Here is a 17594-nt window from a genome sequence, read left to right on the forward strand (position 1 = left end):
CTCCAATGACAGCGCATCCTTTCTGAGATACAGGGTCCAAAACTGTTGACAAGTGCAGCCTGATTAGTATCTTGTGAAAGCTCAGCACTATCTCCTTGCTTTTATATTCTATTCCCCTTGAAATAAATGCCAATATTACATTTGCTGCCTTTACCGCAGACTCAACCTATAAATTAACCTAGGAGTCTTTCATGAGGATTCCTGAGTCGCTCTGCACCTCTGATGTTTGAACCTTCTCCCCATTTAGATAATAGTGCACTCTATTTCTTCATTTACCAAACGCATTACCATACATTTCCCAACATTGTATTCCACTTTGCTTCCAATTTGTTTTAAGCACTGCTACACTCACATTGATTCCTCAGCACTCTCTACCCCACCACCTACCTTTGTATCATCCATAGACTTTGTCACAAAGCCATCAATTCCATGGTCTAAATCACTGACAAACAATGTGAAAGGTAGCGGTTCCAATACTGACCCCTGCGGAACACCACTGGTCTCCGGCACCAACCAACCAACAAAAGGCACTCTTCTTCCCATTTGCTTCCTCATTTCTGTCAGCCATTCTGTTGTCCATGCCAGTTTCTTTCCTGTAACACCATAGGGTTTTATCTTGTTAATTAGCCTTGTATGGCACCTTATCAAATGCCTTCTGAAAATCCAAGTAAATAACATCCATCGACTCTCCTTTGTCCACCCTACTTGCTACTTCCTCGAAGAGCTTTAACAGATTTGATAGGCAAGATGTTGCTTCACAGAAACCACGCTGGGTTTGACTTTTTTTTATCATTAGACTCCAACTACTTTGAAACTTCATCCTTATTATAGACTTAATAATGTAGACTTCATCCTGACTACTGGGTTAGGCTTACTGGCCTATAATTTGGCCCATAGTTTCCTTTCTTTTGCCTTCCTCCCTTAAAGAGTGGAGTGACGTTTACAATCAATCTGGTCCAAGTGACTACCCACCTTAAGTCCTGTTGAGTTTGCCCAGCACTTCTTCCTTTGTAATAGGAATGGCACTCACTCCTGCTCCTTGACACTCACGGACCTCTGACACACTGCTAATGTCTTCCACAGTGAAGACATACAAAGTATCCATTAAGTTCATCTGCCATTTCTTTGTCCTCATTATTAACTCACCAGCATTATTTTCCAGTGGTTCAATATCAACTCTCACCACTCTTTTACTCTTTATATAATTGAAAAAATATTTTGGTATTGACTAGTCTACCCTCCTATCTCATCTTTAACCTTACAGGTTTTTAGTTGCCTTTTGTTGGATTTTAAAAGCTTCCGAATGATCCAACTTCCCACTCACTTTACCTTGTATGCCCTTTCCTTGGCTTTTATGCAGTCGTTGACTTCCTTTGCCAGCCATGGTTACCTACCCCTTTCTTTCGAGAATTTCTTTCTCTGTGGGACATATCTATCCTGCGCCTCGTGGACTATTCCCAGAATCTGCAGCCATCTCTGCTCTCTCGTCATCCCTACCAGTATCCACCTCCAGTCCACCTGGATTGGAGCGCCTCTCTCATGCCTCTTGTTCCCTTTATTCCGTTGCGATACTGATACACATGGGTTGTGTTTCTCCCTTTCCAGTTATTGTATGAATTCGGTCATTATGATCACTTCCTCCTCAGTTCGTTTACATTAAGCTCTCCAATAAAATCTGGGCTATTTCACATACTCAATCTAAGATGACCTTTCCTCGAGTAGGCTCAAGCGCAAGCTGCTCTAAAAGGCTATCTCATAGGCATTCAACAAATTACCTCTCTTGCAATTTAACACCCAACATGATTTTCCCAATCCCCTTGCATATTGAAGTCCCCCATCACAATTGTGTCATTACCCTATTACCCTTATTACATGCCTTTTCCAGATCTCTTCGCAATCTGAACACATCTTGGCCACTATTTAGAGGCTTATGTATGATTCCTATAGTGGGTTCTTTTACTCTTGCAAGATAAAAACCACACACTAAGATTCAGCATTCTCTTGACCCTATGTCACCTTTTTCTAATGATGTAATTCCATCTTTTGTCAACAGAGCTACACTACAGCCTATAACTGCCTGTCCTTTTGATACAAAGTATATCCTTTAATGTAGTGGTCACCAACCTTTTAAAGCCCAAGATCCTCTACCTTGGCCTTAGTGAAAGGCGAGATCGATTAGTTACACGCATATGCACCAGGGCAGAAAAGACCGGAAGTGAAACCCTACAACCCAGAAGTAGAAATAATGTGTAAACACCAGTGATAACTGCCCTTTTTTTGCACCACGGACCAGTTTAATATTGACAATATTCTTGAGGACTGGATGGGGGGTGATAAACACGACGGGAATACAGCAATATTTGAAGAGGGTTCCTTATGTCCAGTCTATTCCACAATTTAGTTTTCGCGGCTCTCGACACTTAGCTTCTGTCCTGCGCTGCTCACGTTTTTCTGCTGAAAAGACTCAGTGGGTTTGTCTTTAAGTGCGGGGTGCTTGGACTCAAGGTACAGTCTTGAGGGCTTCATGGCCTCATTAGACAGCCTCCCACCTGCCCGCCGCCAGACACCTTGGGCAGGTGCGGGTGGGGCGAGAGGACAAGGTCAGGGCTTGAGGTCCCCGTGCCGGGGCCGTGGCAGTCACAGTCCAGAGAGTGCGACCGACCGACCGAGCAAGAGAGGAGAGCGACAGGCCTGCGCCTACCCCCGCCCCCCCTTGTAGAATCTATCGGCCGACAAAAGTTTGTTTCAGTGGATCACAGTGCAGTAGCTGCTCTGATACTTATGAAACCCTGGCCCCGAATTAGGTCGTCTGCGAGTATTTTAGCACTGGGTTCCCCATGAACATTCAGTGTGGTAAACAGGTTTAGAAGCAGCACCCATCTATCCACGCTCCAGGCCAGTAGCAACGGCACTTCCCACCGGCCGCGCGAGGGTATCACTGCAGTTAGGCGACTGATGACCTTGTGTGGGTTCAAGTTCAACAGTGGGCTGGCAGAATGAGGAAAGGTGCAGCTGTCTCATTGTTTCCTCGCGGCCTGGTGGTTGGGGACCACTGAAGTAAACTGTAGTGCAGGGGAGCTACACGCATGTGCACTGGGCAGAAAGAATGGAACTAAAACCCTGTAACCCGGAAACAGTCTCTCAACAGTATTTGTGTATTTTTCTTCTTTTTTTTTCGGGATCTACTGGGAAAGTCTCAAAGATCGACCAGTCAATCGTGATCGATGGGTTGGCGACCACTACTTTAATGTTAAGCTCCCAACAATGGCCGCCTTTCAGCCACAGTTCAGTGATGTCTATGATGTCATACCAACCAATCTCTAATTGTGCCACAATCGTCCACTTTATTGCAAATGCTACACTTTTAAATACAGCACTTTCAGTCCTGCTGCATTCTTTGTGCTTTTGAACTTCGCCTCTGTGGTACAATTTAACTGCTCTGTCTGCATTTGTGCCCAATCACTGGCTTGTCCTTCCTGACATTCATGTTACACCCATTATTTACTTGTAAACCTGCTGGCTCATCCTCAGCTCTATCATACTAGTTCCCATCCCACTGCCATACTAGTTTTAGCCACTGGCAACAGCTCTAGTAAATCTGCTGGTAAGAATATTGGTTCCCCTTGGATTCAAGTGCAACTCATCCCTTTTGTACACGTCTGACCTACCCCAGAAGAGTTTCCAATTATCCAGAAATCTGAGACCCTGCCCTCCGCTCCAATTCTTCAGCCGCACATTTATCTGTCATCTTATTCTATTCCTATCCTCACTGTGGTGTGGTACAGGCAGCAATCCTGAGATTACTACCTTTTGAGGTCCTGCTCCTCAGCTTCCTTCCTAACTTCTTGTATTTTTTTTTCAAGACCTCCTCCCTTTTACTTCCTGTGTCGTTGATACTAATATGTACTACAACTTCTGGCTGATTACCTTTTTTAGGATATTGTGGATGCATCCAGAAACATCTTGGACCCTGGCACCTGGGAGGCAAACTACTATCCGTATTCCTTTTCACGTCCATGGAATTGCCTATCTGTCTACCACCCTGTGTTTTTGCTATGACCCTCAGCAGTAGTCTCCACTTTGTGCATCTTCAACTCCATGCCTATCTGGTTCAGTGGCCACCACCCCACAATATCCTATCACCTGGCAGCTATCGCTCTCTGCCTCCCTTCCCCCCCCCCCCAATCCTGGTGCAGGGTCACAATCTGAAATGTCATTTCTTCCCCCATCCCCACCCCGCTGCCAGGCCTATTTTATTTCTCCAGAAGCTAGTTTTTAAATACAAAATATAGCATCTAGTGGCACATTTATTGAAAATTTAAGGAGAGGTGGCTGCTGGTGTCTCATCAATGTGGCTATCACTTGTTTTAGATTCCAGAACATTCTTGAGGCCCTCACTGCTGGTATAGCAACAGGACGGCACCTTCCTTGTTGATTTCCCAGTTGTTTCTTTCACTTTGTGCTGGTTCACCAGGCATTTAACTTTAAAGCCCTAAAAAGAACAATTTGATAGTCTGAAATATGTGATTACCCTTTATCAATTGTTTCAAATTGATACAATGCTCCTTATTCAGCTGTTTGTTTTTAAATCCATAAAATTTCTGTACAATGAATGTTCAAGTTCTGTTCAATTACACTAGCAGTCTTCCTTAAGTGTCCAGATTTTAAAAGCAGTGACATTGTGCCACCAGGTGGCACCAATACCATTTTAGTCAAATTGGGATATAGGATACAGAAATCAGCCAAGTAATTCCCAAATGTGTGTGAATGCACATAATATGAAAATGTTGCTGGAATCAATATTTTAATTGAGAAAATTACAGCACAAGTATATGCAACTGAGATGAATCATTCAGAATCTGCAGTTGAATGTTTATCAGATGGGGATTTGAAATGATGCAGCATTATTAAGACCACATTCTTTGTTCAGCGCACAAAAATTAGAGGAATACTTCTCTGGATGAACTGATTCATTGTGCCAGGAGAGAATTAGTATTCCTAGCATTACTGTCATCTCTAAAACTGCAGGAAAATGCTTAACAGGTCAGGCAGTTTCCATGGAGAAACAACTAAAAGTTTTGGGTTGCAAACTTTGATTACCATTGGAGACGACTATTAAATGGAAAACAAATGAGAAAAGAATAGTGAGGACATTCTCACTATTCATTAACAATACAGTAACAATGAGGAATAGATGCACTTTGCATTCATCTCCCAACTTCCTCCTTTGTCACTTTCACAACCACCTCCCTTCTCTCACACCATTTTCACCCATGTGGTACAGAGAAACCTGAAGTGTCAAGGTCCTCAGTTACAAAGGGATGAAAGTAGTTGGAGGCAGTAGTGTTCAATGCAATAATGTTAATTTCTGAATCTGTGATCCTCCCCAACTCTATGTGGATTTGAGGACTTGAGCGTTTTATGGACATTTAGGCTCCTTTGCAGAGAGAGTATTGTTTTGTATTGCACTCGAATTCCCACATTCAAGGCCTTGTCTGCCTGCTTCGGCACTTCAAGATTTTTGATGGTAGGGGCTAACACACTTGCAATCACCTTGGTGTTTTCAGCTGACTCCATTTCAAAGTAATTTCTTGCACTTGTTTTGAGAAATTTAGATGATGGCATAATGGCAAATTACACGCCATTTTAATTTTATTTTCTTTATCTTTGTCCAGAAAGTGCTCCAGATTAATAAGGATTCCTTGATAAAGCCCACTATTGCCAGGTTACCTGTTACTGCAATAGTTCCACTGCTTCAGGAGGTAAGATGTGCTTAGAATTATATGACAATTTGTTGGATTTAAGACCAACATTATTGTGGAAATGGTATTTTAAGGAACTTGACAGCATAATCATACAAAATTCAACACAACTAATCATGAGACACAAAACAAGTTTGCAAGTGCAGTATTACGCTTAATGGTGACAGACTTTCCATTAATACTGATGGTTTAGAGATTTCAAGTTTTGGATAGCTTTGTGGTCATAACATTTGGGTGTGGGGGATGTCTCAACGGGGATAATTCATTGTTTTTTGATTAAGATCACACTTGATTGCTTGGGGAGTTATGTATGATTCAGTTTGAAGTTCTTGACTTAAGTTGGTGTTTTCACCTTGCTTCAGTAAAAACTATATGACCATGTTAGCATTAAATATTGTTAATGCTGTGTTTGTAATTCTGATAATTGATATATTGAATTGTGGGAAATCAATATGAGACTTTATTGCAATAGTTAGAAATTCCACTGAGCATTTCAATTCTGATTATATTCATTTATTAAATGGGTATTCTTCCTTTTTAGCTCCTGCACTGGTAAAGCTGTCTGTATTCAGTATTCCTTTCTATACATTTTGGGATCGTATTGAGCTCAATACAAGTTAGCAAAGTGTAGGGGTTGGTGGCACTGACTGCTCCTTGGAGCAGGGCTAATGTTTCTTCTTTTCTCTCTGTTTTGAAAGGTGGCACACAATAGTTCAGCTGCACAAGGCAGCACAGAGGAGCCACTGTCCAGTAGTGTCAGAGATTCATGTTGAATCACAACCTTGGATGTTTTCTGCATAGTTTGCACGTTCTTCCCTAGATTGTTAGCATTCCATTGAATACTCTGGTTTCCTCCTATATCCAAAGGCTGTTTGGCCACTGAATTACCCTAGTGTCTAGGTAGGTGGTAGAATATTGGGGGTGTGGGTTCTGAGAATGTGGGGTAACGTATGATATTTATACATAGGTTGTAGAAGCTTGCTGCAGGCATAATTGCCTGGTTCTGTGCACAATCTTGCTGCCTGACCACCTTCAGTGATCAGCACTGTAGGTTTGAAATTTGGTGTTGCCTCATGTCCAAAAGGTGTATTGATTGGTAGATTTGGCCACTGTAAATTGACCCAAGCATGTAGGTAAGTGTTAAAATCTGGGGTAATTGAGCGAATGCTGGGTTAATTTAATGAGGGGAAAGGGAATACTGAGTCAGCATGGTCGCCAGTGACTGAAATTGCCTCATGTCAAAAGAAGACCCGCTGAGTTGCCGCCTTGTCCTGCCCCTGTTAGTCTGCACCGTTGCATGTAGGTGGTCATAACTGATTAGATTCAAGCATCTCTTTCTCTGGAGTTGTAATTGATTATGCGCTGTCAGCTTTATAATATTTTATTTTCTTCCCCTCCAGATCACCAAACGATTGCAAGCTCATCCTCACGGGTGAGGTTTTAATTTTGCACATTTTTTCATACAATCGGCTGCTTCTGTGTTTTCTCTAATGTATGCATGCTTGCTAATTGGCGGTACAGCCCGTGAGCACTGGCATTTTGCTAGCAGCGAGCATGCAGCTCAGTTCTGAAGTGGCTGTATGCACCCTTAGTTCCTTATGTTGAGGAATGGGAGTGTTCTTGGTGCCGTTACCTTTATAACACGGTATCAAGAGTGCCATCTGCTATCGATGGTGATAGATGCAAGCAGATTAAAAAAATACTCCAGTTTGAAGTAGTCTGTTCTAAAATTGACCTTATCAAGTTGCTACCATTTGATCAAGCTGCAGGGAATATGAAGATCCACTATTACTAGTAAATGTAGATTTTGTCAGGGCTATAATCTTTAACAATCATGACAGAATGCTGTTTCTGGTTATCCAACTGCCAGCCAAGTGCCAACATCTTCAGACAGGTTGTAATCTAATCTGATGCCTTGAGAGAAGAATTGCTTTAATTTTCAGACTGGATTGTTAGAATTGTATTCCTTTTGTGTGGCCAATTGCATATTCTGTGACCTCTCCTGTATTTGACAAATTGGAGGCCAGTGCATCTCATTTCAGTGCAAATGGATCTTGGTCATTACTTGTGATTGTGGATTTTGCTAAGATGTAATGACTTCTCCCTTTTACTCATAGTGCTGTTTTAATGGTCCAGTGGCTAAAGGCGGTCTTCATCCAACACGCCTCCTTTCTGTCTTCGGTAAGTCTGTCCTTTAGGTACCTTCACTGTAGTACATTTTTACTGAGTCTTGTGAATTTCCTCATCTGTCTCTGCTAGCTTCCTGCATTTTTGTCACTTTGATCAGCTTGATCCTCATTCCATGAGAATTTTCTTTATTTAAGTTTCTCATGTTGTATTCCCTACTTGTCGGAAATCACATTGTCAGTTCCAAGATGGCCTGTTCCCTGGTATGCTCCATGATGTATTCAGAGTCCACAAATGCACTCTGAATTTGTTATCATAGCAGTCCAACTTGTTTGATTTAATCTAATTAGAAATTAAAATCTTCCGTAATAATTGAGCTCCTTAGTTTGCACTGCCTACTCGTTTTTCCCTCACAGTGTGCACAACATCTTGCATCTTACTTGCTAATTTTTAATTTCAGTTCAAATGTTCTGAACTTGGATTAACCTTTGTAACTTTTTCATCTCTTGAAAACAGTGTTATTTAACCACCTTTCCAATGTGTCTATCCTTTGGTCACATGCTTGAAAGTGTTAATTGCAATGGGTTCAAAGCTAGAAACCTGTCTCTGTAATGACTGTGCTTTCGTAACTGTTCACCTTTATTTGTACCATTTGTTCATTTATCCTATTCTGAGTATTTTGTGCAAAATCTGAAGTTTAGACTTGTTCACTTAAGATTGTACAATTACCTTATTGACTCTCATCCTGGATGTCTGTGCCATTCTATTTCTTACATTTCCACCTCTCTCTTTTGTCATCCTATTTAGCTATCTGTCCCCTGCCATCCAGGTTTAAACCTTCCTAACATTTGCTTCCCGACAGCACTGGTGTTCACCCTGCTGGGTCATTAAATCTGGGGTTGCTTGCGTTGAGTCATCTCACCTTCCCCAGAACTGATTCCAGTGTTCCAGGAATTCCTCTTTGTAATTTCTTTTCAGCTATGGATAATTTGAAACATTAATTAAGTGCTTTAGTTACACAGTTAATGAATATTATTTACATCAAGGACCTTGTTTCACTCCAGACTCTATAGCTTCATAGAAGGACTTTGCATTATAGAAGTAACACCTTCCTAAAGTAATAAATACATTAGAAATATCCACTTGATAGTACTTTACAAATAGCTCCTTCCCCATGAGTCACTACTTGAATGCTAAAACCAAATGCAGACTTCCACTGTCTGACTCAGCAAAGGTATGCCACACAATTCTTAAACTTTTCTTGCTGTTTGATACCCCTCCCTTGTTCGACCAAATTTGTCAAGTCCCACAGTTCATTCTGTAGCTCAATCCTGGTGCACAGTTTGATTTATACTAAAAGTGAATATAGAGTTGGTAGGCAATTTGGAATGTATAAGCTCACTTTAGCAGATATAAAAAATCTTTTGCATATAGCTCGGGAACAAATGGGTGGCAAATCAGTGACGCACCTATTGACTGTCATGGAGCATTGATTGGGGCTTTCTGACTTCTGAAAGGTGCAAGATCAATTTCCTCGCGCTTTCTGCTTGCTCTTCCAGTGGCAGGTTGGATTGAATAGAAGAAAACAGTTTAAAATCTTATCATCATGATGTATACTCATGCATGACTATCTTGAGTTCTGCAGGAAGTGTGTGCTAGCCAAAGGGTATTTATAAATTTGAGATCTAAATGTGAAAGACCACAGGTGCAGGAAACCTTCAATAAAATAAAAACAAAAAGAACTGCAAATAATCTACAGATCAGGCAGCATTTGAGGCAGAGAAACAAAGTTAATGACCATTCGTCAGATCTGGAGAGTTCATTCAATGTTCAATTTGTGGATTGACTTCCAAGACGATATATTTCACATTTTCAGCACCTTCTTGCTGAAGAAATTGCTTCTCCTCTCATATCTAAATGAGTGTCCCTTTGTCCAGAAGCTGTGCCCTTGAATTCCAGAGCCTTCCAGTATTCAGTAAGTTCCTCTCTTGTCCTTCCGAACCATCAAGTAAAGGCCCAGAGACTTCAAGCACTCATGTTAAGCCTTACAATTGGATCAATTGGTTCCTTTGAATCAATTTTGAAGGAATCTTTGGAAGATATGGCTGAAATTGTGGCATTACTTAATTGGTTTGGTTAAATAATCTTCAGAAATTTACTTGTACTTTTAATTTTGAATTGCATTAATTAATATGCTTTAACTTCAGTGTGCTATGGTTACCGCTTAGCTTGATTTTGTTTGATTTCCCTCTGCAGTTGCCTGATCTTGTGCCACAACTTGGAGCTTTATACCAGCTGATGGAGAATAGAGTGAAAAACCTGCCTAAGCTCTCTCGTCTACATGGCAAACTTTTCCTTCTCAGCGCACAGGTAAGATTTGAGATTCTAATTACATTCAATAGACTTATGAAATGAAAGATGTTTAGATTCATAAAGCATTTAAAGGGATGAGATTTGGTCATCCCTCTGATTAATAGTGTTCAGCCTGATCTCAATTTGCTGCTCATTACTTTGCAGTTTGTTTTAGGGTAGGGTTTCCCAATCTTTTTTTTCATGGAGCGCTACCATTAACCGAGGGGTCTGTAGAACCCGGGTTGGGAACCCCTTTTCCAGGTGCCCATTCAGGTACTTTTTTAAAAATGTGTTGAGAATTTTCTGTCAGATGCCCACTACCATTCCTCACTCCCCTCTAATCATGTCAGTCATTTTAAATCTGATACTCCAGATGATTATTCCAAAGAAAGAAAATTAAATCCTTATCCATTCTACTTACATTCTTGAAAATTTTTAATACTTTTTATTAGATCTTAAATCCTGTTGCCTGGAGAAAACAATTTCAGTCCGGCTGATCTTCATGAGAAAAATGCTCGAATCCTGATAACATTTTGTAACATTCTGTTGTCCTGTAGTAGCTTGACTGTATATTTTTAAGTTCTGGTGTAACTTATTCTTGTCTCTTGGGTGATGAATTATTGAGCTGTTTTCTTGGATGTTATGTCTCCCCGTGGCAGGATTTCATAGTAGTACTTTAAGATCCCATACTATTCCTTGTTGCCTTTCCTACATGCATTCCCACATACTTTGTCTAATGAGCCTCTTTTGTGGCTTACCTGCCAATCTGAGTAGCAGATTTCCTACAGCTCCACACAGGAGGCAAGGTAGTGCTATGGTTAAGATATCTGCCATCTTTAATCATGGTTTGGTGTAGTTTATGGTTCATGCATACATTTAGCAATAACCTTTGGTTCGGAATAGTAACCCAGGTTCTGACCGGTCCTCCACTGCTGTCTGTGATACTTGCATGTTCTCCCTGTGACTTGAGTTTTCCCCAGATACTCCATTTACCTCCTCATCACAGATGTGCTGGTTGGTTATTATAAATGGTTTTAGCGTAAGAGAATTAGGCAGAGTAGATGTGTGACAGTATTTCAGTGAAATAAGAGGGCGTGTTGTATTGGTGGGATTACGCTGAGGTCCAGCAAAGACTTGAAGCCATTTGAAATTCTATTTTGCAAGAAAGTCAAATGTTCTAGAGTGTCTTTTTCTCAACCTCCCTCTATATTGCACTTGAAGAGTTTTGAAGTATTGTTCTTGATTCTTCCACAGTTATTGTAGTGCTAACTTCTGGCGAGGATGGCATGGTAGGAGGATGTGCTGCTGGAATTCCACTGAGGAGCTAAAATTACTTCAAATGAAATTATCGAATATCAATACTCACTAGTGGTTTGGCCGTTCTTGATTGGCTGATTTAGAACGTTTTGCCCCCTGAACCATAGATTCATCTATTCAAATCCCATTGCAGAGACTTGGAAACAGTCTAGGTTGATGCCAAAAATGAAATTGTTGGCAGGCATGTTCCTTTAGATGTGATACTGGTCTGTTCTCAGAGATGGATGTAATGATCTTGTGGCATTACTGTGAAGAACATTAAAGGTGGCCCCCTCCTTTCCTGCTCAATATCCTTAATAGTACAAAAGCAAAGGCAGATTATTTAGGCCTGTTTGTGGTACCGCACTATACGAGTTGGCTTCTGCAGTTCCTGCTTTAGAATAATGACATTTCAGAAGAACTTGAATAGCATCAAAGCATTTTCGGAAAGGGCTGTGGAAAATAACACAAATCTTGCTGTTTTTTTTGCACTTCTTGGTTATCATTTACTACTTAAATGTTATTTCTTGTAATTGTCAAAGTGTAAATTTCCAAACTAAATTTCAACATTTCCAAATGTTTTGATATCACTTAGATTGCAGCAGCCCAGCGTATGCAGGATGTAAGCTCTGTGAACCAAACTGCAAAAGTTGTTTATGCAGAAGGTAAGCATGAACAGTGGACATTTACTCTCTCTCTCTGTGTGTGTGTGTGTGTGTGTGTGTGTGTGAGAGATATGATAGTTGGGGTAGTTTAAGGAAAGAACTCAAATATGGGATTTAAAGGGCTCGAGGCCTGGCTTCCAAAGGTAGTTTGAGCAGGAGCACATATCCTACAGAGTGGGGCTGTTTGTTTCAAGGAGGATACTATGTTGAGAATTTTAAAATGGAAATTGGGAGGTCAGTCTAACAAAGCGGGTGCTTGGGGATAAGGGACTTGATGTGGGCATAGGCAGCTTTGTGCTGGATGTGCTAAACGAAAAGGTAGCTAGGACTCTCTGGTTATGGCCTAACATTGTTTTGTTTAACTGTGGATGGCCTGAGATAGACAAGGTGATGATAATCTAGATATAAGGTGGATCGTTATATACAAAGTGAAAGTTGCTGACTGCCTGATTCCAAGCCAGTGACAGAATGGAGTTTGTTGACAGGGCTCTGTCCCTATAGATGAAGGATCTGACCATAAATCCTCAAATATAGAGGACCATAGTGGTGGAAGTAAAGCCACTGCTGGAAGCCCAATGGTTGCAAATGAGTAGGTAGATGGTTTGCTGTAGAATAATGGTGTTCTGTTATTTATACTTAAGGATTAGTCTGAAGTAATTTTATTGGAAGGAATGAAAGGCTGAAAATGCATCATTTGACAGGCCTAAAGTTGGACAGTAACTTTGCAGGTCATTTACTGAGATGCAAGATCAAATTTCTTTGCGCTTTCTACCTGCTTCCCTTGTAGCAGGTTAGATTGAATAAAAGAACACAAAAGCATTATATTGCTGTGTACTTCCTCAGAAATAAGTAGACATGCTTGCTCAAACTCATTAATGCCTTGCTGTTTTTTAAATAACTAAATCTGGTCTTGGTGAATGTATTTCTCTAAGTAAGAAAAAAGTTGAAATGTAGGTACAGAAGGTCAACTCAACGGCCTGTACTGCGCTTTACTGATCTATGTTGTCATTGTTCGCTGGTGTTTCCCCTGTAACATTGCTTTTCCTGTTGCTGAAGTAGACTTCTATGTCTTCATGTTTAGAAGTTCCATTCAGACACCTAAGAATAGTAATTGTTCTTTAAAATATTCTCCAAAAACACTTCTTCCAGTTGTCTTTGCCCTCAAAAGCTTTAAGTGTTTTTCACAAAACTCCTCTAGCCAACACATCGTGCTAATGTGATGTTTCCCTCGCACTACATGGAGATGTGATAATACAGGTTCTCTTGCAGTCTACTTCCATTGATATCTTTCCTTCTGGCAGAATCATCGGAAGATGAAAACTCAGAAGAAAACTCAGAAGTCGAGTTGATGGAAGACCAGGAATCTGATGTAAGTTTAACTGGGTTATTAAAACTTCAAAGAAGTTCATTGTGATCTGATGGGGTTGCTCTGGCTGCAACCAAGGTGTGCGACAACTTTCAGGCTCTTAGTTCACTGTTGCTGTCAAAACTATATATGTAATTTGCTTTAATTATTTTCCGTTCTGCTTTTCACACTGAAGTATACCTACTGTTCTAATGGGTAATGTGAGCCACATGCTATTTAAAAGCATGGAGTGAGGCAAGGAACCTTGTCATTATGGTGCTTTACTCTGTGACACATAACTGTATCACAGTGCATGTGTATATTACTCAACTGTTCTATTAGTATGCATAGTTTACATTTGGTACATACATAAAATCAAAATTGGAATTGCATATGGGTTTATTTCCTCTTCCCATGTCCACCTCCCGTCAAGTTGAATTCATCGTTAGAGACAACAGTTGCTGGATTAAGGATGGATTTCTGTCCTTAGACAACTGTTGCTAGCCTTTAGCTTGCATTAAGGCCCCACAAGTCAAGTATAACACTTGTAACTCTTCCTTCAGCTAGCGATTTAATATAGTGGGTGAAAACCCGCGACCTGGCCAAACTTAAACCTTATTTGGGTGGATGCTTTGTGATGTGTCCCGTTAGAAATCAGTACCCCGAAATAACAAACAGTACACAATATGCGATTAAGCGATTATGCTTTATAATTCTTACTTTGACTATATGCTTAGTAGAGAAATGAAATAAAAGAAGAAAAAAAAAGCCCAATCTTATTAAACAGTCTGTTGCACAAAGTTGGAGCTAACAGATAAGCCGATCGTTCGCTATTGACCTCCGATTGTCGCTGCCCTTCAGACCCTCGCTCCAAGTCCACCCATCCGGCGGGCTACCGCATCTCTCCATTCGAGTCTTTTCTCCTCATCTCTCTCCGGCAAAAGCCTGTGATAAAACTCCTTCCAGGTTCACGACATGGCAACAAAATCCTGATTGGCTAACATGCATACCACAGTCCAATTATCTTCAGCCACAACCCAAAAATTGCTGCTACAGAGAAACAGTTACCTCAGCAGTGAACATTACAGAGAAGCCATTACAGCACGTTGCACACCAAAATCCTCAGATGGAAAACTAGAAATGCCCCTAAGAATTGGTGCCCATTCAGAATATCTAGATATTGAGGACAGGTTGATGCATTCTCTGTAGCTGCTGTTTGTCCTGAATACTGTCAACAGTACCTGTTCTTGGTTCAAATCTTAAGCAGTTGCTGATTTAGCTTCAATAAAAATCATGCATAGTAGATGAAAATTTAGGGGGGGGGGTGCATAGTGGGTAGCAAGGAAGATGATCAAAGGATCTGGACTGGTTGAAAAATGGCAGATGGAATTTAATACAGACAAGTGAGGTATTAAATTGGGAGGCCAAACCAGGGTAGGACTTGCATGGTGAGAGATAGGGCACTGAAGAGGGCGGTAGAACAGAGGGATTGAGGAGTGCAGATTCATAATTCCTTGAAAATGTTATCTCAAGTAGATAGGGTCATTAAAGAAAGCTTTTAACACAAATCAAAGTATTGAGCACAGGAGTTAGGTGTTATGTTGAAGTTGAAGGTGGTGTTGAGAGCTAATTTAGAGCTGTGTGTGCAGTTCTGATCACCTTCTTAAGGGAAAAGTTTGAAAGACTACAAAGAAGATTTACAAGGATTTTGCCAGACCTGAGTTGTAGGGAAAGTTTGAAAAGGTCAGCAATTTATTCCCTAGGATGTAGGAGAATGAGGGGAAACTTAATAGAGGTATACAAAATTGGGTATAGAAAGGGTAAATGCAAGCAAGCCTTTTCCCACAGAAGATTTCATGAGACTAGATCTAGACATGATGAGTTAAGTGTGAAAGATCAACTGTTTAAAGGGAACACAAGGGGGAAACCACTCAGGGTGTGAGTGGAACGAGTTGCCAGCTGATGTGATGGATCTGGGTTTGATTTCAGCATTTAAGAGAAAGTTGGATCAATTCGTGGGTGGGAGGGCTATGGAGAGCTTTGGTCCAGGTGCAGGTCAGTAGGTAGGACTGGGCAGAGACTAGATAGGCTGAGGGGCCTGTTTCTGTTCTATAGTGATCTATCATTTCCACTGCTACGTGAAGCATGTTGATGAGATGTAGCATTGTGGGGCAGTGATGCTTCCTTGTTTTATACCACTCTTCAGTTTGATAGGTACAGTTGCATCACGATGGCTTGCAATCCAAAGGGCCACAATTATGTTGCACCGTGAATCACTTGGAATAAAGTAATTTATAACTGGGGTGTATTTCAGTAGCAAACATGGCAGGTATATGAAAAGGTTTGTAAGATCACTGTCATTTTATTCTTGGGTGCAGTGTAACTTTTTGAGAAGGAGGTTGAGATACCAATGAAGTGAATCTATAGATTGCCCTGAGACTATTTAGTACTCTTACGGCATTCAGAACCCTCACAGTTTGAGCTTGAGGGGAACAGATAAGAGGAGTTGACTCATTGGAAGATTTCAATTTTGCCATACCTTTTTCAATATGTGTCCAATGTTGTTACTTTTATCAAGATGAAAAAGTGCAAAAATACAGGTCATTCATGGAAAAATAAAAATGTTGGGTTTACAAACTGTATTTCTTGAAATTTTACAACTTCTATCCAATATTTTTAAAATTAGGTAAACTGGGATGAGGAGGAGGAGGAAGATGAGGAAGAAGAGAGTGCGGCCAACTCAAAAATGCAAATTGATAAAGAAGTTAGTGAAGATTCTGGAGAGGACTTGCACACAGATAATGAAAGTGAAGAGGAATAAAATCATTTTTTTAAAGGAAAATTGACTATATCGATACACTTGGGTCAATGAATTTGCCCCAGGCACCTGAATATATTTTTATTCCACCCAGAAACTCTTTAGTTTGGCAATTAGATGACAGACGGCTATCAAGAATTCATCTGGAACTGTCTGTGCACAATGGACTCCAAGGAATCTGTGACTGTTTTGGTGGTGCACAGCTCACAATTGTATATTTCTGCAACCATGTTTCTATTGCAGGTCATTTTTTTCCTGACATTTCTATTTGGAGTGGTTACCACAGCCAGTAATGTGGTAGTAACTCATGGCCATTTCAAAAGGGGTGGGTGGTTGGACAGGCATCCAGTCATCAAATCCATGACTACTGCTGTTGCATTTTAACCTGATGTGGGGTACATAGTTCAGGTTTCTTCTGGATAGTTTGGTTCAGATCAGCTACTTTCAGGTTGGTATGTTACAGGTATGTAGTCATTGACAGAATTATGCATATTTGACTATAAATCAATATTTACAGCTATAGTGCTGTTTTCTCCTTTGTATAGTGAATAAACACGATTCTCCTTTATAAGATTGTTTCTGTACTTTGTCTTTATCAGCTGCTAATAATCCAGTTCCCTGGGAAAGAACGTAATTTTAAAGATTGCTCCCCTCAATCCCTAAAACAATGTCGTAGTGGTTGATGACCAGGCAGAGTTCATAAAGCACCACGACTATAGGTGTACACATAGTCCAAATGCTGATTAAATGGGGCCATTAAGTGCTGAAGAGATGAAGTTAGGTCATGGTAGAGCACTAAACTGAACAGGTAAATTGGTCTATGATGTACCAATCTTGATGCAAATTTAATGCTAAATGTCATTTTCCTGTGTATCATCCATATTCCCCGATTTCCTTAATGTTTACCTAAGTTTTAAGCTCCACCGAACTACTTGTTTCCATTACCACTGCTGATAACTCATTCGTATTACTCTCTGCACGTGAATATTTTAAAGAAAATAACCTTGCGTTTCCTTTTCGCTCCTCCACCACACCCCCCAAGCCTTTAAAACATTTCTCTGGTGTTCGAACCTTGGAACACCATTGTTGTTTTTAACATTCTATGGAATATGGAATTTTAGAACACTGCTGTTCTGGATTTAGTTTTAAAGGATTTAAAAGTTTTTCCAGGAGATGCAAGAATGAAACAAAAGTGCCTTCTAAAGATGTTACCGGAGTTGAGTGTATAA

At 40.5% G+C, this 17594-nt stretch overlaps 1 protein-coding gene and 1 non-coding gene across 2 annotated transcripts in view; both read left to right on the plus strand.

The window, feature by feature from the left end:
- The window catches only part of wdr43 (WD repeat domain 43), a 52783-nt gene extending 35851 nt beyond the window's left edge, over positions 1-16932 (plus strand). The window contains exons 12-18 of the mRNA XM_059982842.1: positions 5676-5762; positions 7163-7194; positions 7880-7943; positions 10146-10259; positions 12133-12202; positions 13504-13571; positions 16234-16932. Of these exons, the coding sequence (XP_059838825.1) occupies positions 5676-5762; positions 7163-7194; positions 7880-7943; positions 10146-10259; positions 12133-12202; positions 13504-13571; positions 16234-16368 (570 nt within the window). The 3' untranslated portion in view covers positions 16369-16932. The remainder of the gene's footprint in view (positions 1-5675; positions 5763-7162; positions 7195-7879; positions 7944-10145; positions 10260-12132; positions 12203-13503; positions 13572-16233) is intronic.
- LOC132401428 (small nucleolar RNA SNORA31) lies at positions 12888-13018 on the plus strand. The gene has a single exon (XR_009514583.1). It is a non-coding gene; the product is annotated as a small nucleolar RNA SNORA31 (small nucleolar RNA).
- Positions 16933-17594: the final 662 nt, after the last annotated feature.

This window comes from Hypanus sabinus, chromosome 10 (genome assembly GCF_030144855.1).
Source record: "Hypanus sabinus isolate sHypSab1 chromosome 10, sHypSab1.hap1, whole genome shotgun sequence".
NCBI lineage: Eukaryota > Metazoa > Chordata > Chondrichthyes > Myliobatiformes > Dasyatidae > Hypanus > Hypanus sabinus.